General features: G+C 35.7%; 1 protein-coding gene across 6 annotated transcripts in view; it reads right to left on the minus strand.

Annotated features, from left to right (window-relative positions):
• Positions 1–4,638: 4,638 nt before the first annotated feature.
• The window catches only part of LOC135220484 (SPARC-related modular calcium-binding protein 2-like), a 138,249-nt gene continuing 118,805 nt past the window's right edge, over positions 4,639–24,082 (minus strand). For 5 of the 6 annotated variants that reach the window (XM_064257614.1, XM_064257613.1, XM_064257617.1 and 2 more), the window contains 5 exons: positions 21,269–21,379; positions 20,295–20,373; positions 10,391–10,531; positions 9,753–9,868; positions 4,639–6,783 (listed from right to left, as the gene is read on the minus strand). In XM_064257614.1, coding sequence (XP_064113684.1) covers positions 6,719–6,783; positions 9,753–9,868; positions 10,391–10,531; positions 20,295–20,373; positions 21,269–21,379 — 512 coding nt within the window. In that variant the 3' untranslated portion in view covers positions 4,639–6,718. The remainder of the gene's footprint in view (positions 6,784–9,752; positions 9,869–10,390; positions 10,532–20,294; positions 20,374–21,268; positions 21,380–24,082) is intronic. The other variant, XM_064257615.1, reaches the window with a different exon arrangement.

The raw sequence follows: 24,082 nt of genomic DNA on the forward strand, positions 1-24,082 counted from the left end.
GCCTCCCAGTGGCTTCATGGATTAGTGCAGGGTAGTACCAAGACTCCAAGTGTGTCCTGGGCATGTAGATTTTGGGGTATGTAAATTTTGGGGAAACTGACTTGTGACACCTCCACCCGGATTCAACCTCCTTGGTGGCTATTTTATGTGGCATAATGTTTTTGTTTGTTTTTAAGTTGAATGGAACCAATGGTTATTCAGCAATGGGACCAACGGCTTTACGTGACTTCCGAACCACGTTGAGAGTGAACTTCTATCACCAGAATTACACATCTCTAACTCCTCAATGGAATGCCCGAGAATCAAAATCGCGTCCACTGGGGTAGCAGGTCAAGACCACACCAATCACGACACTAAGGCGCTAGTGGCATAATGTGGACAGGCCTGAAATTAGAATTCAGTTTGATTTTGCGTGTGATTCAACACCATATGTCCAGGCTGGGTGTCAGATCTCTGTTACAAGCAATCCATCAATCAAATGGCAATTAATTTGAAGAAATTTAACCAATACCCTGCCACAGCCCCGCCCCAAATAAACCTCATGTAGATGATGTTATCCAAAGCTTTGTATATTAGCCAACCCCATTACTTATATTGTACACTTGATAAATAAGCCAATACTTTAACCAAGAATTCCAATTGGAGTTGCCACGGTGTTGATGGGAATATACCAAATTTAAAGAACTGTATTAATGATAGAATAGAATATAGAATTTTGGCCGAAGGCCAAGTGCTGGGACCTATGAAGTCATTCAGCGCTGAAAATGAAATTGAGTGTAAAGGTTTGAAAGGTGTAACAGAGGAAAACCTCAAAGCAGTTGCACTATGAATCAATTGTTAGGCGAAGGTGGAAAGTAAGATGGAAAAAAGCGAATATGAAAGGAAGTACAGTAAAATGAACGAAAGGGGGTTGCAGCTGGGGGCCGAAGGCACGCTGCAAAGAACCTTAAGTAATGCCTACAGTGCACCGCACGAGGTGCACTAACGGTGCTACTGCTGCCCCCCTATGGGGGTAAGCGGTCTGGCCCGTAAGGGATCGCTAGTCTAGACCATGGGTTCCCAAACTATGGGTCGCGAGAAGATTCTTTTGGGTCGCAAGAAGACAAGGTGATTGTAAGGTATATTATCTGTAAGTAATCAACTTTAAACTACTAATCTATATATATTATATATATTATATATATATATATATATATATATATATATATATATATATATATATACACATCTATAATATTATATTATATATTATATATATATATAATACTGTGTAATATATATATCTTATATGATATATATATATATAATATATTAATATATAATATTATAGATATATATATATATATATACATATATATAAATGTGTGTGTGTATGTATTATTTTATGTTTACTCATATGACCTGTAAATATATATATATATATATATATATATATATTATATATAATTATATATATGTATATATATATATATATATATATATATATATATATATATATATATATATATATTTACAGGTCATATGAGTAAACATAAAATAATACATACACACACACACATTTACATATATGTATATATATATATATATATATATATATATATATATATATATATATATATATACACACACACACACACATATATATATTATATATAATTTATATATATATCTATATATATATATAATAATATATATATATATATACTGAACACTGAGGTACCTGATACAATGTCATTATTCCTTATGACAACAGTGGGCCTCGTATCGAAAACAAATTCGTTGTATCCTCTTTCTCAGTCTTGCTACACTATGGTATGAATATATATATATATATATATATATATATATATATATATATATATATATATATATATATATATATATATATATATTCTCTTAAAATTAATTTTTATGCTTGATATATATTTATGAATTAAGAAGGTGCTATTTGTAATTATTTAATGTAATTTCTTCAGTCAAATGTATTTTTAATACTAAATATTTGGATCACAACTTTCATCTCTGATCTCATCTTTCAAATTAGGTTACCAATAGTGATAGTAGCTACTAGTTTACCTCAGTTGTTTGTGATATTTTCTGTTTGTATCTCTTATTTGCAAAATGGATCGCTAGGTAATTCGAAAAGTGGACGTCAAAGAAACTTCAGATATAAATCAAGAGACCGAAGAAGTGGATAATAATGTAGTTACAACACCGTCAGTCAGTTATGAAAAGGAGTGTTGTTGAACCAAGCAGTAGCAGCGGTCAACCACAGCCAAAACGGCGAAAGTACCAAGAAGATTTTATTCAGTATGGTTTTGTATGGCATGTTGTTAATGACGTTCATCATCCTCAGTGTGTTATATGTTTGGAAGTGTTGGCTAATGAAAGCTTAAAGCCAGCAAAAGTGAAAAGACACGTGCAGTGCAAGCACCAGTCATTCACAAATAAACCAATGGATTTTTTTCCGAAGCAAGAAAATGGAGTTACAAGGACAAAAGCAAGTGATAACAAAAAACGTTGCATTGCCTGTCAAAGCTCAGATGGCATCATATGAGGTTGCATATCTTATTGCTCAGAGAAAAAAGCCCCACACATTAGGGAAAAAGCTTAACAAACCCGCTGCAGTGGCAATGTGTAGAGCTATTCATGGAGAAAAGATGGCTCGCGAACTTGAATCCATACCCCTGTCAAACAATACGGTTGGTAGGCGAACTCATGAGATTGCAAGTGACATACTGATTCAGTTAATGGAGAGAGTTAAGAATATAATTAATTTTCACAATTAGATGAATCAACCGACATTTCTAGTTCTTCTCATTTACTTGCATTTATAAGATGGAATGGAAATGGAAAATTGAATGAAGATATGTAGTTTTGCCTTGCGCTAGAAGGAAAGTGTACAGGAGATGATATGTTTATGGCATTAGATAAAAAACTTCGTGAGCTTGGATCGGTGTGTAGGCATATGCACAGATGGAGCCGGGGCAATGTTAGGTCAAAAGAAAGGACTAAAAGCAAAGGTACATAATGTGGCTCCTCATATACGTTTTACTCACTGTATTATTCATCGAGAAGTTCTCGCTTGCAAAGCCATTATTCCCGAACTTAAAACTTTTTGATACAGCTGTCAAAATCGCCAACTACATAAAATTACGCCCTTTGAATGCCAGGTTATTTGCTTCACTGTGCAAAGACATGGGCTCAGACCATGAAGCATTGTTGCTTCACACAGAAATCAGGTGGCTCTCCAGGGGGAAAGTTTTCACACGGCTCTATCAGCTGAGAGATGAGGTCCTCCTATTCCTTCTGGAACCAGGCTCTGAATTTAGTGTATTCATGACTGATAGTAACTGGTTAGGAAAGCTAGTGTATTTATCATGCATTTTTGATAAACTTAATGAGTTAAATCTTTCCATACAAGGCCCAAACACAAATAAATGCATTCTCAAAGAATCTTGAGCGATGGATTTCACGAGCTGAAGAGGGTAACATTGAAATGTTTCCTGAACTTGAAGAGTTTGGAGAGGAACATGAGTTATGTCTGGATAATTTGAAAGCAATAATAGTTAATCATCCTCGAAATCTTCTTAATCACTTCAAGAAATGCTTTTTAGAAGAGTCAGATCTAGAACAGTATGATTGGATACGACTTACGACTCAAGTTTGGGTCAACAACATTGAATGAGTTTTGGATATCAGTATCGGAGGAATATCCTGGTTTATCAAAGGCAGCACTGAATATCTTAACACCGTTTGGATCGACTTATCTCTGTGAAACTACTCTTTCTGCATTAACGTATATCAAGAATAAATACCGGTCTCGATTGAATGTAGAAGATGATCTGCGAGTTGCAGTCTCCCGAGATTTGAGATGTTATGTTCAAAGAAACAAGCCCATTCATCCCATTAAATTAAACAAGGTTAGATTGTATTGTACTTTAAAACTGTTTTAAAACAAAGCAAACAAACTATCTCTCTCTCTCTCTCTCTCACACACACACACATATATATACATATATATGTATGTATGGATGGTATTTATATAGTTTGTATGTGTTCAGGTTATATACGTACTTATTTTGTTTTATACGCAGTTATAAAAGCAAGATGTATATATAAGTGAAATCTATATATATCCCACTGAGGAAGATATTTTGCCCGGAGGGGTCGCAAAATGTTTGAAGTAAGTTTTATGGGTCGCCAAGTATAAAAGTTTGGGAACCCCTGGTCTAGACCATCCCTGTCAAAATAATGGTTATGAGGTATTTGTGGTGAGCAAAGCTTTGTATATGAGCACCAATGGAGTGGTCGGTATGGTGTTGGCGTGCCACCACGGTGGCCGTGAGTTCGATTCTCTGACATGCCACTGAGGGTGAGAGATGTTTCCGGTGATAGAAGTTCACTCTCGACGTGGTTCGAAAGTCACGTAAAGCTGTTGGTCTCGATGCTGAATAACCACTGGTTCCATGCAACGTAAAAACACCATACAAACAAACAAACAAAGCATTGTATGCTAGCCCACAAAAGTAAATTTGAAATATATTTTCATCTTAGACTAAAGATTTTTTTTTTAAGTGACTCGAACACAGTCCAATGTCATCGGCCTGGCGGAGGTGGTCGAAAGAAAACCAGATGCTCTTCTTTCTTTCTCTTGGCTATTAATAAGTAGTACAAATATTTACATAAATTGTCATTCTCATTTTCCGTCACATACCGCCATTAGGCTAAACATTCTGTTTCATTTTGTATGATTATTCTTCATTACAACTCGTAGAATCTTGTGCCGCCCTAGGTAGCGAGAGGAAAAAACGGGCATTCTTATTTTTTTTTTTTTCAGATACACGGTGGAAGTCTCAATAAATATACAGCGTGACATATCTTGTGCATTCTCTTAACCAATAATAATAATAATAATAATAATAATAATAATAATAATAATAATAATAATAATAATAGTGAGAAAAGTGATGGACTCCTAAGGAGGCAGGATGCAAGAACCACCCAGTAAAAATAAAAATAAAATAAAAAACCCAGCTTTCGACCGATAATAATAATCGAGAAATTAAGTTGTTAATAAAGTTCTAAAAAATCAGTAGATAATTGTAGCTTAACAATAGCAACAAAGCTGTCCGCTTTCTTGTTAATACTCTACTACTTAACGCAGCGCTTACGGAACTAAGTAAGCCCTCCGTAATTACCCTTGTACTTTGTGATATGAAAAGAAGAACATATATAAAAATACATGGCGGAAAAATCATTAATACCCCTTTCTTGAACAGATCAGACATAAGTCTAGCCTACCACTTTCATTTTTTTTTTAGACTAGATCCCACTCCCTGGCTTTCCTTCTGGTTTTCTTTGTCGAATCTGGGATATTTAGTCATAAGAGTGACCAATTAATTCCCACGAAGTTACACATCTATCACTATTCTTACCTTGATTCCTACCAGCTAATCATGATTATATTTAATGAGAAATGATTCAGAAAATAAGAGCTATCCTGCGTCAAATAGAGATGCAAGAGAAGTAAAAGGAACGTCTTTAGGAAATTTTGTAAACAGAGCTTCATTACCATCTTTTTCATTTACACTTTACCTGCTTTATCAAGCGTACAGTGAGGTAAACACCTGGTTGTATTTCTCCACCTACATCCGTATCAGAACTCACCGATGGACGAGCAAATATCTGTTTCTTTGCCAACTTCAGCAACGTATTTCGTGTTACATGAGAGACTTTCAATCACTTTTATTCGGTTTTCATGGCATGAAAGCATGTACGTAATCTTAGTCCAATTATCACGGTAGAATCAGTTTATAATCAAGACCACTACAGTATCCAGGAAAAATAAAATAAAATAGAAAAAGAAAAGTTTCGATATCATATCTCTCCCATGGTTTGTTTTCACGCGACCTTCCCTTTTTTTAACTTTCTAATTTTCTAACAGAAAGAAGCATTTCTACAAGTAATGAACTGGAGGTGGATATACATACTGTAATTATATAGAGAGATAAAATGGATTATTCTGAAATGCCTCCTTTCACAGAGGAAGCCGTATTATGCTACCACTTTTAAGACGGTAGTACCTTGTAGGAAGTGTCGCCGCGTGAAGTGCTCTTCCTTGCCTGTTCATGGAGTCACGCACAGCAGATACATAATAACACTTCGCTCACTAGACGAGAATTCATTCACACTGTATGTGCTGCTTCCAAAATACCAGTGTCAAGTACATACCATGATATTCTCAAAGTTTTGTCATAACCGTTTTGTAAGGAATATAAGCATCTATCAGTAAGCTTCTGTAGTATTTCTTCAGAGCTTGACCGGAGACCTGTGGTTATCCGTCATTGTTCTCACTGGATTATAAGTAGCACGGGCTTATATTTCATTACCTACGTAAAACGGCTTTCAAAATACACTACAATATAGACATGATTGCGCTATATGCAGCCATTTCTTTCGAAGAGATATTACAGTTATAAGTGAGATTTTATATATAGTTCTAAATGTCATGATGATAACAGCACAAAAGTTGTAATATCCACGTGGTTTTATATCTGGCACTGAACCAAGTCTGTCGAACGTCAACTTATTCAGAAACATAGACTTCCTCCTGCTGTCTCATCCCGATCCGAAAAATGACCCACGAGGTGGACATGGATGACTTGTGAAGAGGCCTTCGCCAGATATAGACGCTTTCTTTCACATAAGACGAATTCTATGTTTCCGGTTTGAGGATCTCCTCGAAGGGATGAGGCCGCTTGTCGTCCCCGTTTCTCGTGCCTGGAAATGAAAAGGAGAAGAAACATCTCATCAAAGACCGAAGGAGTGAATAGGCTGTGATTGTCAACAACAGAAATCTTAATACTCTTGGATCACGTGATCAATATCTGTAAAGGAAATTCAGGAGACTTGTTTTGAAACTGTAAATGCATTACTGCTTCGTTTCGTTTAATTAGTACTTGCAAATTATAATGGTAATGAGTGGAGTCCCTTGGAAACATGTACGTAATTAAGTATATATATATGTGTACCAGGAATACGACGAGATGATTAGATTCAACAGTTTATTAGTTTGTAACAACTTTTCGTAAATCATATTAAAATCTGGGATTTCTAATTACCCACCCCCCAAAAATAGTGAAGAAAAAACATATTGTTTAATTTGACATTAAATAAAACAAAGTTGAATTAAAAGTCACCAAACATTAAGACAAGAAAAATACTAAAATGCACGATGCGTAAAGACAAGTAAAAAACATATAAAACTTATGAGATCCACTAAAATACACATAATCCTCCCAAAAAGATTCATTAAAAACTAAAAAAAAATAACATAAAAACACTACTGAAAACGAACTAACCTGTGGTACAAAACTGGAAACGGGAACAAAGCAAAAGGAAGGAGAGAGAGAGAGAGAGAGAGAGAGAGAGAGAGAGAGAGAGAGAGAGAGAGAGAGAGAGAGAGAGAGCAATTATAAATAAATCAGTTTGGCTGTTAGTATGGCCAGTAATACTAGTTTTCATTTTTAATTTCCGTTTGACATACTTTGGAATGAAAACCTTAGTGGTATATTGGGCATAGTAACAACCAAACTGCTTTGTTGATACTTGAAGGACTTGAGATTAAACTGCTCCTGGTGCCAAAATCAAACACAGCGTTGGGAGAGATATGATATTGAAACTTTTCTTGCTGTTTACGGTTCTGTTCTGTTCTTTGTTTTCACTGTTTTCACAAGTGTTTTTATGCTATTTTTGTGAATCTTTTGTAAGTCTTATATGTATTTTAGTGGAGACCTTATAAATTTCATCTGTATTTTAGTGCTTTAGTTTATTGTACTTTTTGGTATTTTACCTGTCTTTTGTATCGTGCATTTTAGTATTTTTCTTGTCGTAATGTATGGTGACTTTTAATTCTATTTTGTTTGATTTAATGCCAAATTAAACAATATATGTTTCTTTTCTTTGGTAGAAATCCCAGAAGATTTAAATATGATTTAAATATGATCTAAAGAACCTGCAAGGGAGGTGTCGATGGTTAAACAAATTTACTTTGACTCATTCATTTTAGAGAGGAAGAAAAGGCAAAGCACTCGAATGAATCTTTATGGTGGACTGAAAGCCCAGAATATTGACAGAAGGAAGAGTAGGTCTGAATGCTGTGTCCTAGAAGCATATTCCCGAACTATAACCGAGTACGGAACCTTCCCATGATAAAAGCGGGACGCCATATCTTAAAAAAACTAGCCACCGAAGCTTCTTGAAAATAATCTCATAGTTTCCCAAGCCCAAATCACAAAATAGAAGCTTCTAAGAACTAACCTAACCTAACCTAACCTAATCTAACCTAAGGTCATGGCAGGAAACAGGTGCTTGTTCAATACTGGTAAATATCTCGGGAATTTGCGTCTCGTAGGTATAGAGATGCTTCAGTTATTGATTCCCGGTTCAGGTATCCTAGCATAACTGGAGTGACTCACGAAGAAAGAGCAGTTCGAAAATGATTGACAGCAACAGAAGAGGTTTGGAAGACGAGGAGGGAGAAAGCAGTTCGAAAATGATTGAGAGCAACAGAAGAGGTTTGGAAGACGAGGAGGGAGAAAGAAACGCGAATGATCGAACCGTCAGCAAAAGGACGAATAGGGGAAGATGTAGACCGAAGATCATCGCAGGAACAAAAAAGCAAAGAGTTGGTCCGCAAACAGAATCCTGTGGAGCACCAAGGGAAATGACGAAGAGAGTACATGCTGTGCCTTTAACTCAACATACGTTGCGCATTAAGACAGAAAGCTTGGTAGGAGTTAGTGACAGAGAATGGCAAAAAATCGGCAAAGGTGACCAAACATCAATAACGAAAAAGACGGCAGGCAGTGAATCTTATCTCGTGGAATTCATACTGGTGATCGTAAGGAAGAGAATTGCTTTCAGAGAGAGAGAGAGAGAGAGAGAGAGAGAGAGAGAGAGAGAGAGAGAGAGAGAGAGAGAGAGAGAGAGAGAGAGAGATAGGTGGGTAAAAAGTCGAATGCTTTTGCCAAAGTATCTGAACGATTACAGCGGTTATATTCCTTTGAGAAAATACTAGACCACTATTTGTATTCTATGAATTAAAAATTGAATTATGAATTAAAAATTGGGCAAAAAAAAATTATTGCAAAGGACAGGTACCATAATGCTTTAGGGATTATGCACCGCTATGATCTTGGCAAAATGTTTTGTACGTATGGCTACATTCTTGCCCTGCGTACATTCCTTCCTTTGCCTTCATATTGCTAATTACTGTTACTAAAAATCTGTTCACTTGGGCACATCCCTATCGTGGGTACAGCGCTTTCCACGTGTCCCCAAAATGGGGAGATGATGATACCCATATTTTGATTTTAAGAAAAATTTTCATTGCAAGATTTAAATTTAATCAATTGCAATGACAATATTTATAATAGTGTTACAGTATACATGGGCATCTCTTACATAAGAGTAATCCCTCTAAAGTGGCAAATTACACTGGCTACACAAAAACAGTGATGAACATACTCTTTTGTGAAAAAGTTATTTGTGTTTTCTTTTGTAACTATTTTTTCAATAGCCACATATCATAAAAAAAAAAATTGCTCTTAACAAAGACATCTGTTTCCTTATTTGTATAATGTTTCTTTTTACTGACCCAAACATCATATAAATACCCTACAATTAACACAGTGGGACTATTTATTTTGATTTCAAGTTCCTTGCAGATGGCAGGAGCCGTCACTTACCGTTTTGAGTGGGGAGAATGACACAGGCCACCCACTCGTCCAAGGACACCCTCTGGTCAGAGTCGACATCACAGTATTTGGCAAGTTTTTTCCCACAAATTTTTAACTTCGGATTTCTGTGGAAGAGATTAAAAGTTGGGAGAAATGGGAGAAAGTTAAGCTTATCAATGTGTTGTAGACCAACACATTCACCCTCGCTCGTATTCCATCTTACCCAGGATCCATACACACTCTCTGTATGGATCCTGATCTTACCGCGCGCCCGGACGGCCTGATTGAATGTCTTTTGTTTTGGATACAATGAGACTGAATTCTTACTCACAGAATTCCCAGTGTCATTTCACATTTCTTCCTTTTTTTATCTTTTTTTTTTTTTTTTTTTTTTTTTCTACAAAAGAATGGTGAGGGCAAACGCTTGTACGGCATGCAGCTCCCTGAATTATATTTAATCTATACAGAATAGATTATAGAATCTTCAAAAAAAGACATTTGAATTATTTGCTGTAAAAACCTACTCTACTAGTACTATTTTTTTACCAGAATTCATCAGGTCAGGCAGTGAATAGTTGAAAATAATTAACAATATTAAACATCAACTAACATTCTTTTATCGCAACAGCAAATCTGATTTTCCTTACCTCTTGAGAAATTTTTTCAATTCTTTTTTCTCCCTCCGCTCCAAGTAACCATTGCCATTCTTGTCTAAATGACTGAAATGGTATTTGGCGGCGAATTCTTCAACAGACTGCTGAGAAGAAGCGTCAGCCGTAGGGCTACTGCTGTGGAGAAGGACAAAACAAGTTTTCATATTACTAGACAATTCATACGATTTTGGCTAGTTACTCGTATAACAGAAATGCAGCTTTTTAGCAGGACGATGTGGTTACATAGGCTACTTAAGGAGAATGTGTTTACTTATTAGTTTGACGATTACTTGGAGGCAATGTGTTTACTTATAGGGGACATGATAACACAGTATGAGATAGTTTACTCGAGCGAGCTTGATGTTGCTTGCTGCCTTGCAGTTGTTAATGGTAGGCAGGACACTGGGTCCTGATGGTAGGGAACGTTTTAACGTAAAAAAATTGAGTGTATTAATTAGATGGGGCAAATGAGATCTCCTTCATCTCAGTTCTCAAGGCTTTACGTAGGTCCCCGGTTTGCACTGCCCTTAAATTGGTATTGCTCGCCCATTGTCTCCTTTTCTCCTCTTCCACCTCATTTCCTGTCCTCCATCTCAGTCGCAAAGATGGCTCCCTCCCCTCTCCCTCTCTTTCCGCTTCTTTCTGATTCTTATCGGCTTTATCACCTTCCTTCCTTTAAAAGGTAATTTTGTGACGTCTTTTTCCTTTTTTCTTGTTTTCTTTGGACTTGGGATATTTGATATGATTTTTTGATTTTATATAGTTTTTTGGCATTATGCCACAAGCACTGGGGCAACTAAGGCCATTCAGCGCTGAAACGGAAATTGACAGTAAAAGGTTTGAAAGGCGTTACAGGAGGAAAACCTCAAAGCAGTTGCATTATAAAACAATTGTTAGGAGGGGGCTGTAGTAGTTACTAAACGGAGTTTGCTAATTGGGTATTTGATTACTTAAGAGGACTTAGTTAAAAAGAAAGTAGTAACCTACTATGCATTCCAGAGGCGATGAAATAGCGTTTTTCGTAAACGAATTCTAAACCAACGTATGGATTTCCATGCTCCTAAAGCAATGAGTGTTTCTAACATTGTGCTAAATTATGGTAGTACACTGAATTGAAAGATGCTTTTAATTAAGCCTACACTTAGAAAAAAAGACCGACTCCTCAGAGCGTGTCGAACAAGAGTTGCTTTTCGTGACTTTTCTATGTCGTAGAGCCAACTCCCTTACCTATTTATCTATCTATATATATATATATATATATATATATATATATATATATATATATATATATATATATATATATCCTGGGCCATACGGAATTTTGTAAGGCAAATTAATATACTGTATGATAATTTATATTATATATATATTATAATATATATATAGATATATATATATATATTATATATATGTATATATATAATATATTAGATATATATATATTATTCATAGCTAGTTTCAAAATGCATGTTTCCCCTCTTTGAAATGTCATGTAGATTGTGCAACATTTTTTCAGATTCCTAGATAGCTTAGAATAGGATGTTTTAAATGTGTGTTCAGATTTCGTATTGCACGTTGTAAAAGAATATATATTAACGTAAAAAGAGAGAGATTTTTACTTTGTTTTTTTTCTAAACTACGAGTGTTTAACTTTTATGTCCACACTGCGAGATCCGTTTGCTTCCCTAATCTGTCAACGGGTGTGATAGCGAGAGAATCGAATCTTGCGTTGTTATCAAAACATGTCAATCTTAATTATCGCTTAGACTCCGTTTCGATCGGGTACGTGTCTTTCTTTTTTTTTAACAGACTGGACTCGTACGCGTATGACTTTGATCAAAACCATGTGCATGTTACACATTTCTTTATGAAGATTGCATCAGATTTCAAAGCTACTGGAAGTAGGAAGTATTCGTGACAAGAACGTTTTGTATCATATCTGCCCTCTTCAGTTTCCGTAAAGGAAGAAAATTTCATTACATTCTATCTTAGGGCGACACCTCGAGGCAGTTAGTATCTCTCGTCATCTACTCTACTCCTCCTCTCTCTCTCTATACTCTCTCCGCCCTCTCTCTCTCTCTCTCTCTCTCTCTCTCTCTCTCTCTCTCTCTCTCTCGTAGTAGCCATCTTGCTTGGTGAGACGTATCCGCGTGAAGTCAGATTAATCAACAGATATCACAAGTTTAACATACGACTAGAATTTGAGAAATATCTAGAAGTGTTCGTGAACTATCGGTGATAAGATTAGTGTGAAAATAGTAGGATAAAACGTCTTCTAAGTTAGTTTATCAAGTGTAATACTGAAATCAGAACAAGATGGCAGTAAGTTCCAACTGCGGGAAGAGGTGGCGTAATTTAGCTTGCTTGGCGGATTCGCAATACGATGAGGTAGCAGGAAGGGAACTGGCATTTCTCATCTATGAAATCAGCAACAGTCCTAACCAAAAAGATACAAAAGCATTCATAGACATATTAGAAGGATATAATCCTTCAAACTGGAACAAATCTAATGAAAACATCTTGAAAATAATTGAAGAAGTTCCAAATAAAATCCAAGTGGTCAAGAGACTCATAAAGAAAATATACATAAACCAACATATTCCGACAAAGAAAATGAATAAGGTGAATCTTGTGAATATCCTAATTGATGCATTAGGAAAAAGAATGCCAAAAGCATGCAAACTGTGTAAGGTTTGGTATAGCATAGTCAACCCACAAAACCTAATCAGAAAATGTGCTGCATGCAACATTCCGACCCATCCACAGTGTGCTGAGGTAATGCAAGATTTGAGAAAAGATACAAGAATTTTTTGTTCAACATGTCTATCATGGATAGACAATGTTATTAAATCAAGATTGAATGTACAAATAGTTGAGGATGAAGAAGAAGAGGAAGAGGAAGAAGAAGAAGAAAAAGAAGAAGAGGAAAACGGAAGAGAAGTAAACAAAAATGAAATGACAGAAAAAAATAAGGAAAACAAAGAACAAGATAAAAGTATGGATGCAGAGATACTCATTGATACTACATATGAGGCAATAAAGCAGCATACCTACGAAGAAATAAATTACGATATGACAACAGAAAAGCAAATCCCGAAGAGGCTCTACCCAGATCTACACAATGACGGGAAAGAGGAAAAAATAGACAAGAAAGACAAAATCTGCAACCTTTTGAAAAGAGGGAATTGCAGATTTGGAGAAAGATGTTACTACAAACATCCTAAGGTATGTCAAAACTATGAAATATATGGTAAATGTGCATACTTAGATGGCTATGGGGATGATTGCAGAGATCTGCATCCAAAAATATGTAAAAACCTAAAAGAAGGAAAAGGATGTAAGTTCGACAAAAAATGCAAATATATGCACCCTGTAGCCATGAATCATAATCAAATAAATAACCAACCAAGTAATAAAATCCAAAATAAGAAAGAAACAAATAAAGAGAGAAATCAAGAATATCAGGTAAAAGAGAAAAGCAAACCACCAATGAGATATGCAGAGGTGTCAGCAAAAAATTTCAAAGCATCAGCTCCGAAATTCTACTCAAGAGATAATAACTGTATTTATTATGCAAGAGGATATTGCAGAAACGGAGAAAATTGCAGATTCAGACACAAAATGAATAATTATGATGAAGGAAGATCAAATATTATGGAAAAGTTGGATTTTTTAATGTCAGAATTTCTGGAAATGAAAAAAAGAACAACATACCAGAACAGGAAAGAGACATGGGAAAATCCTTATTACTACCATTATTAAATGAAGGAGAAAACACGCAAACCATCATAGTGATGAATGCGCAGGGTTTAGTTACGAGTAACTCAAAAGAAAAATAGAGTACTTAGAAGAACTAACCCAAAATGAAAAGAAAATAGATATAATGAATATAAGTGAAACCTGGTATTCCCAAGAGACTGGGAATGATGATCAAATAAAAGGGTTCCAAACTTATAGATCAGATAGAAAAAATAGGAATCAAGGGGGAACCGCAATATATGGGAAAGACAAAAAACAAGGAAAAATATATGAGAAATATAGTAACTCAGAATGTGAACTAATAGCGGTAGAATTTGAATCTGAAAAATTGATGAACATAGTAATATATAGACTCCTAATACTAAAGAGTTTGATTTAATAATTGAAAAATTGGATGATATATGTAGAAATCACAAGGACTGGACTATTCTCCTATCTGGTGACTTCAACTTTCCTTTCGTAGAATGGAAAGAACGAATAGGAGATTGTGGTTGTACTGATACATATAAAAAAGAGAGTAATAGTAGTGCAGAAGATAAGAGGCAATTTGAAAAGCTATTAGATATGCTACTAGAATACAACATTCAACAAATAAATCACCTGCCAACAAGAAAGGAAAATACTTTAGACCTAGTATTTGTGAACGAGATGAATTATGTTAAAGAAATAATAGTTTATAATGCGAGTATTTCAGACCATAATGTCATAGAATTAACAGTTCATTCCAAAGCAAGTGAAAATAGAGATAAGCAAGAAATGAAAAAGTGGGAAGGATATGGAAAATACAACTTCTACAGTAAAAATATAAAATGGTCAGAAATTAATGAAGAATTAAACAAAGATTGGGATAACATTTTCGTAAGTGATGACATAAGGGTAAATACGGAGATATTATATAAAATATTAGAGAAAATAGTGGATAAATATATACCGAAGAAGAAAAGTAAACATCATTCATGCATACCAAGAGACAGAAGGATCTTGTTCCAGAAAATCAGAAAGTGGAAAAAAGGTCTTGCAAAAGAAAAAAATGCATGGAAAGTTATACAACTAAAAAGTAAGATAGAAAATGCAGAACAAAAGATTATACAATCAAAAGAAAATGAAAAACGGGACTTGGAAGAAAAAACCCTATTAAATATCAAGCAAAACCCCAAACTATTATACTCATACGCGAAGAAGATGAATAAAAGAAGAATAGAAATAGGCCCTCTGAGAATTGAAGGGAGATTAACGAATGAAAAAAAGGAAATTTGCAACATACTGGCAGAACGATATAAGAGAGAATTCACCCCTAGAATTGATAATGAAGATAATGATATAGAAGTAAGGGACGAAAATAGTGAATATTTAGCTGACATAGAAATTAATGAAGCTGATATTGTGCAGGCAATTAATGAAATTAAAAATGGAGCTGCTGCAGGGCCGGATGGAGTCCCTGCTATTTTGTTAAAGAAAGTAGTTCATTCTATCGCAAAGCCACTTGCAATATTATTAAGACAAAGTGTAGATACAGGCAAGATTTATGATGAGCACAAATTAGCATATATCACCCCTACTTTCAAAAGTGGATCAAGACTAGAGGCAAGTAATTATAGGCCTGTGAGTCTAACATCACATATTATGAAAGTGTATGAAAGGGTAATGAAGAAAAATATTATGAAACATTTAATAAAAAATAATTTGTTTAATATAGGACAACACGGTTTCGTACCCGGAAAAAGTACACAAACCCAACTGTTAGTCCACCGTGAGAACATATTCAAAAATATGAAAAGCGGAAATGAAACAGATGTGGTTTATCTAGACTTTGCAAAAGCTTTTGACAAAGTAGACCATAATATACTAGCAAAGAAAATTAGAAAACACAATATCGTAGATAAAGTAGGAAGATGGTTAAAAGAATTTTTACACAACAGAAAACAGATAGTTATTGCAAACGATGAGAAATCGGATGAAACCAAGGTAATATCCGGTGTGCCACAAGGTACGGTGCTAGCTGCAATATTGTTTGTTATTATGATTGAAGACATAGACAGTAATGTTAAGGATTCGGTAGTGAGTAGTTTCGCTGATGACACAAGAATAAGTAGAGAAATTACTTGTGATGAAGATAGGAACGCTCTACAAAGAGACCTTAACAAAGTATATGATTGGGCAGAGGTAAATAGGATGGTATTTAACTCTGATAAATTTGAATCAATAAATTATGGAGACAGAGAAGGAAAGCTATATGCATATAGGGGACCTAATAATGAGACAATCACAAATAAGGAAGCAGTTAAAGACCTTGGTGTGATGATGAATAGGAACATGTTATGCAATGATCAAATAGCCATTCTGTTGGCAAAATGTAAAGCAAAAATGGGAATGTTGTTACGGCACTTCAAAACAAGAAAAGCTGAACACATGATTATGCTTTATAAAACATATGTTCGTAGTCCACTTGAATATTGCAATATGATATGGTACCCACACTATCAAAAGGATATTGCACAAATAGAGAGTGTACAAAGGTCTTTTACAGCTAGAATAGAAGAAGTTAAGGACCTAGACTACTGGGAAAGACTACAATCCTTAAAATTATATAGTCTAGAAAGGAGAAGAGAACGCTACATGATAATTCAGGCATGGAAACAGATAGAAGGAATAACAGAAAATATCATGGAACTAAAAATATCAGAAAGAGCAAGCAGAGGTAGATTAATAGTGTCCAAAACTATACCAGGAAAAATAAGGAAAGCACACAGGACATTAATCCACTACGCACCAGCATCGATAATGCAGCGTCTATTCAATGCGTTGCCAGCTCATCTGAGGAATATATCAGGAGTGAGCGTAGATGTGTTTAAGAATAAGCTCGACAAATATCTAAACTGCATCCCAGACCATCCAAGATTGGAAGATGCAAAATATACCGGAAGATGTACTAGCAACTCTCTGGTAGACATTAGAGGCGCCTCACACTGAGGGACCTGGGGCAACCCGAACGAACTGTAAGGTCTGTAAGGTCTGTAAGGTCTCTACCTCGACATCCTTGAGATTATATTAACGTAACGTAAATTGGTCACTCTTAACTTGTGAGAATTTCATATTTGATATTTCTTAGAGTTTATTTATTATTATTTAGTTTCTTTTGTGGAATCTGAACAGACATTATTTCGTAACGGCGCCTGGTTTTTGTGAAATTGTGTAAGACAAGACTGCAGCAGAGAAAGAAGTTGGTATACCAAAAAGGTAAAGTGTTATATTTTTATTAGTTGCAACTAATAACGGATAAGAATTGTGTTTAACTAATAACGGATAGGAATTGTGTTTAACTAATAATGGATAGGGAGTGTGGTTAACTAATAAGTGTTAGGAACCGTGGTTAACTAATAACTAATAACAGGTGTTTACGAAGGTTTGGTAAAAACTGATGTTTTGAGTGAAAACATTTACACTTTTACACATTGCTGATTTTTGTGTTTGTGATTGTTCCATTGTTTGTGCACTATTTCATTTTCTTATTGAAGTGTGTCTTTTTATTTTATATTTTCGTTTGCATTCACAATTTAATTGACTTAGTTATTTTCATTGCTTAATTATTGCACATTTAATTAAATTTAACATTTGTGAATTAATTTGCATTTACTTAGAATTCTTTTCAAGATTTATTGTTGTTTAGTACTTGTGAATTAATTTCTGATTTCAATTATTGCCTAACACTTTTGAATTTTGATTGAATTAATTTTCTTGAATTTTGTGATAAATTAATTTTGATTTAATTTTACTTAATTTGATTCAAGAATTAATTAAACTTTACTTTGTTTTCAAGTAACAGTAATTTTCCCTGATATTGTGAATTTCACTTATAAATTTTGAATTTAATAATAAATTTTTGTATTTAAAATTTTTATAAGTGTTTTATTTTTTATACCAGTATATTTATATTTAATTATGATTGTATTTATGTTAGGTAGAAACATAGAGTGGTAATTGATTTGCTTTCCTTCAATTTTACTTGAAGTGACTTAGAACCAGGGAAGTACTTAGACTTCTGAAATCAGGGAAATACTTAGAGTTTTAAAGTTGTTGATGGAGTGATGCCCTTTGATTAATTTAATTACTTACAAGATTACCTCACACCTGTTTTGATGAACTTAGTCTGATTTTCTGCAATACTGGTAAGTGTTAAGGGATCACTGTTGCCTTTAGAGTATTCAGTCGTTTAAACGTGTTATGAGGGTTCAGGTGTCTGGCTTTTGGTGAGATAATATTTGATGCATGGTAACCAGATGCTTGGCACTTCGTAACAATATATATATATATATATATATATATATATATATATATCTATATAATAATAATATATATATATATATATATATATATAAATATATTATCATACAGTACTATACTAATTTGCCTTACAAAATTCCGTTTGGCCCAGGATAGGTAAAATGACATTTAGCCATAAGCCAAACAAGCATTTGAAAAGGTATAGTGGAGGATACCCTCTTCGACTTCACTGATACACGTCACCACTTTTGCGGATGGTTGGGTGGCTATGCGCAGTTTCAACCTCATGTTCTTTAGTAAAAAATGTTAATGAAACGCATATGGCAATGCGCAGTACTTCCGAAAATTAGGACGAAGTTTGAAACACTCAATGTATGCGAAAAACACTATTCATGGCCTCTAGATTGCATAGTTAGTGGGCCTGAGGTCATTCAAGGAGGAATTTCTTTTCAGTGATTTGGTGACCTGCGGGGGCTATGTTTACAAAAAAATGAATCTTGCTACCAAAGGAGAATATGAATGTATTGGAGATGTATTTACTTTATGGCAACTTGGTCACGTATGAAGATATGGTTGCCGAGAAGAATGTTTTTTTTTAAATTCTGAATAATGTCATTACTTCAAGGAAATGTGGTGTCTCGTTGAGAATGTCTACCCTTCTGGGAGATGAAGTTTCTTGGAAACTTCATCCCTACTTATAAGGAACCATTTTCTTAAAGGGACTATGGGTACTTTATGGGAATTTTGTTACTCAGATCGAGTGTGCTTACTTATGGTAGTAGGTGTTGCTACTTATGGGAAAATGAGTTGCGTGTGGAATAAATGGTTACTTGAGGTGATATAGTTATTAGCTAGGATGTTTTAGCTAATGCGGTTTTAGTTATTGAAGGGGAATGTGGAATGCGATTATAACTGACGTAAAAGAGGTTGACTGGGGAATGCAGTGACTACAGAGGGGAGGATTCATCTACGTGTTTAAGACGGAAAGGTTAATTCAGAGCAACGTCATGGTAACACGGACAATTATGTGGAACATGTTTGCTTAAGGGGAACGCCGTTTGTTCAAGGGAACGCCTTTACGCGAGGCTAGTCTCAAAGGCTCGAATCCAGGTGAAAAAATCACTGAGAAAAAGTAATTGGAAAAAAGTAACAGAAAAAATCACATTATTATTTCCTAGATAGTGAGTCCCAAACGGTTTTAGCTCTGTATCCACCTTTGCAAAGGCGTGTTTAATAGAAGCCATTTGGGGATGACCGTAACAAAATAAACAAAAGACTGTAAGTAGCTTAAAGATAATGAACCCCGATAAATATTGAATTTTTCCTAGGATAAGTTTTATCGATTACTCTTACGGGATTGGACAGGTAATAAGGGGAAGGAATTAAATAACGAGGCTTTGTAAACAGTCTACCACTTTCTTGGTCGTTTTCAAGAATCTCAGTTAGGAAAATTACAGTTACTGAACGTCTAAGATTGATGACAAATGGAAAAATAGGACATAAGCTTTCAAACATTCTAAGAACCTTCAACAAAATTCATCAATGAAATTACGAATTTACTGATCTGTTTATCTCTGTCTACTTGTTAAATGGTTTATTTTGTTGTAATCTACGTTATTATCCTTTTTCTCCTATTATCTTAACTTTATTTTCTGCAAACAAATGAATAGCGATACTTTTCTGTTTCCTTGCACATAAATGTATGTCTATTTTGAGTTATAGCAGAAGAATGTTTTCTAGTTGTGATATTTACCAACCTGGTGTAGTCGTCTATAGAGGACTTTATGTAAAGGAATAAAAGTGAGTCGGTCAACCTGTCTCTAAGATATTCACTTGAAGCACTTTGACTTAGACTTACCTTCCGTCACTGTCGACTTTGTTTAGTAAGTACTTCTTGAGGTCCTGCATGAATCTCGTCTTGTTCTTGCCAACGCAGCCTGGAAAGGGAAGGAAAGTTTGAGGTTTTTATAGAATGTGTTCTCCGTAATCTAACTTTAGTCGTATGAAGTTTGCTTGTAGATGCTTCAGAGTAAAAACGGAAGATCTTGCACACTTTTGTTTCTTTTTAGCCATGGGTATATCCTGTGTTCATATTTTTTACCGTGTTGTTATATCTCTGACAGAGGTATATATTACACACACACACACACACACACACATATATATATATATATATATATATATGTATATATAATATCGGGCATCTTGAAAGGTAAATATACAAGGAAAATTTTCTCCAATATTTGCCCATGGTCTCTATGTCAATGAACTTCGCATTCCAGCCGTTCCCCTCCTTTGCATGCAAGTGGTTACCAAGATGATTGCATTTACAAACGCTTTCTTTAAAGATAAAGATAGATTTTTTTCGGGCAGTGAACGTCCCCAACAGGTTAGAGACAGCAGGAAGTTATGAGGGGTTCGAAGCCCCAGAGAGGTTTGCCTTTCTGATTTCCAGCTGCTATTCCAAGACGAGATTTTCTATTTTAGCCTCAAATGCTTCTTTATCCCTGGATCCAGCCAGCTGCCCCTGGCCGAAGGTCAGGTTACTAATTCGATAAAGGAACTGGGTAGTGATAGTTCGAGCCAACATGTCTTCCTCTCTTGTCTGTATAGTACGCAACAATATGTCATCCTCTCTTGTATGTAGTTATAGTACGCAACAATATATCTTCCTCTCTTGTATGTCGTATAATACGCGCCAACATGTCTTCCTCACGAAAGTGTTATCTGATATTACAGCAAATCATTCAAAGTGTTTCAGAAGTGAATAGTAGCTACATCACAAAGCTACGTGGATAAAATAGGTAACAAAATAGGAAGGAAAACACTTACCGGGCCAATCGTTTGCATGGGGATATGGCTTGGAACAATCCGGCGTGCCATTGGTGACGGTCGTCCCTTCAAGGCTGTTCCCGGTGAACTCGTCGACGCAGAAGCAGTAACCTGAGACACAGCAGATAAAATGGAAAATTGTTACTGAATAAGACGCAGAAAAATTCTACATTTGCCAGAGAGTATGAAAAGTAAGTCGCAAATTGAACTCAAATTGTCTGACATCAAGCAGAACTGTTCTAGGATTTTTGAAACAGCTGAACAGAAAAATATGGCATGGTTCTCCTGGAGGCGTAATTTATATTAGAAAAGTTTCGGGAAAGGAGAAAAAGGTCGTGAATGCGATAGTTTGCATGTTTGCTTTTGAGCTCGACGACTTATTTGAAATGTAACTTCTGATGGGTGGTGGAAAACACGAACTCCCCCAATCACGAAGAGCTTCAACGATATCGGGTGCGGTTGTGCCCAGTAAAAAAAATATACAAATACGAGGATAAAATACGGTGCTAGAAAGAGAGCGAAAAGGGTTGCTGCCAAAGGTTAAAAGTCGGCCCGTTTTACTCTCAGACAGAGCAACCTGTCTGTCTACAGATGCCCAGCGCGCCCAGTCAGTGTCTGATATCTCTATTCGACCTTGAACTCTGGTGGTGCGCCGTACGAGGGGCCTTGCAGCCTTGTCATCGGACTGGTCGCCACACCTACCTGTCACGAACCTGCCTTTTTTGGGCGTCCTTCCCATATGTTCGGTTTGCAGTCTACCATATACGTTAGCCCGGTTTATTTACCCAAGTATACATACGTACATACACACACAGCACGCATACACACAGACACACACATGTTTATATATTATTCGAAGCCTGATGGATATACGGTTTGACCTCCCTATCTAACCAGCCAATGCAACGTGGAGAAGAAAGTTGTGCCCAAGGTCTATAGAATATTCTATAGACCTTGGTTGTGCCTGACCCAGAGGGAAGCGAAGGACCCTCTCCTCCTCCTCGAAAGGATGAAGTGCATCACTCCACTCCCGACTCCCGTCAGTCATGGAGCAAGCAGCTTGACTCCTCCTCTCACAGACACACGGCTCCCGAACTTTGAATGAAGAGATCATTGACTGGCCGTCGCGGACTGGGGATCTCATATCACACAGCACCAGCGCCCGACTGCCAGTCGTGTTACGATGATGTTTAGGGATATGGCTCAAAAGGAACTGAGATTACGATGCAATTGTTGAGGTTAGACTGGACAACTGAGCAATGCATAGTATCCTGTCATCCACGAATTCATTTGACCGAAAACTGTTTTATCCATTTAATTATAGCATAGATGACAAGCTGAAGTTAGTGATAACTAATAACTCACGGCACAATAATTATTCAGTTGCTTTAATCACCTCAAAATCATGACAAGGGATATGGAAATATCAGTGATTAACGTAACAGGGAACAGGATCATTTTTCTGTTTTCTTTTTACTTACTTGCCTTCACATCCTAGTTCCCGCAGTGGTCAAAAGCATGAAAAACTTGATAAAATATCCAATTTTTTTTCTTTACAAGTCGAATAATGCCTTTTATTTTTAAAGCGAACTTGAAGAAATGGGGCTGTGCGCAAATTAAGAATATTTCGTTATGCCTATGTCTGTTATAAATTTGAAGAAAATGAATATCCAAAGAGTGAGACATAACTTTTCCCAACAACAATTCATCAAAAGTCATCAGCAGAGTGCAATTGAAGTACTAATTTAACAATGCATCAGAAATTCCTCTTTGACGGACGCTCAGGTTGTCAGTTTCTAAGAAAAACTTCATCAAAATTTTGGAAATGTATAATTATATAAAAACCAACTTCAGTTGTCATGTCGTGTACTTGCGTATACAACAGGCTAATTCAGATTCCATTATTAAAGTAACATACACCGTCGAGAGTATAATAAAGTCGACGTTGAGTGTGTGATGTCATCAGCATCTAAACAGGAAAGTATGAAAACATCGAACACTGAATTTTGGAATTATGGAACTCCTCTGTTCCCACTTCTGAGTGATGTCTGTATTGACCTAGTATTACGTGAATTTTCCTCTTCCTAGCATTTATTTTTGCATGGCGCGTCACTTCGCATTTCTATCCATACATTCTTCATAAATGACACTCGACTGCTCGGTCATGTTATGATCAACTCGTTACCAGGGCTCCCCTACGAAAGGTTACCTAGTACAAGGTCTAGAGAGTATAGGGACCTAGTACGTGCACTCCGTATGGAGGATTATTGGATTGCGCATGGCGTGATTCATTTAACTTCATACAATTACAACCACGCATCCAAGGTGGGAGTCGAGGGTGAAGAAATGGCTCCAGCGGTTGTGCCATCAGCTTCAAGACACCTAGTGCAAAGTAGCCTTAGGCCATATCGTGAACTTCGAATTTAGACTATCAAATCATAAACAACAAGCTGAATTCTGGGGATTTTTCTTTCTATTCAATACATGTAATTGATTATAACAGCATGCCTTATGAATTGGTAGTATCGGAATAGAACTATAGACCTATAGGCTTTTGAAATGGCTCACACTGATCATTTTGGTATCGAAAGTATCCTGACGAACTAAAAAAAATATCCCAAAGTAATCATAGGAGTAGCTATAATGAAGAAAGTTCTGAGAAATTGATCTATATAGTTAATATTTCCACAAACAGGATCTGTAAATATAAGATGTGGTTGCATTCTTTAATCGTCACTAAGAAAAAGGTATGACATTGTTCAACTTCATAAACTGGTTTCGCCGGGAAGTACAATAAAACAGTGGAAAAATATT

This window comes from Macrobrachium nipponense, chromosome 2, assembly GCF_015104395.2.
Source record: "Macrobrachium nipponense isolate FS-2020 chromosome 2, ASM1510439v2, whole genome shotgun sequence".
Taxonomy (NCBI): Eukaryota; Metazoa; Arthropoda; class Malacostraca; order Decapoda; family Palaemonidae; genus Macrobrachium; species Macrobrachium nipponense.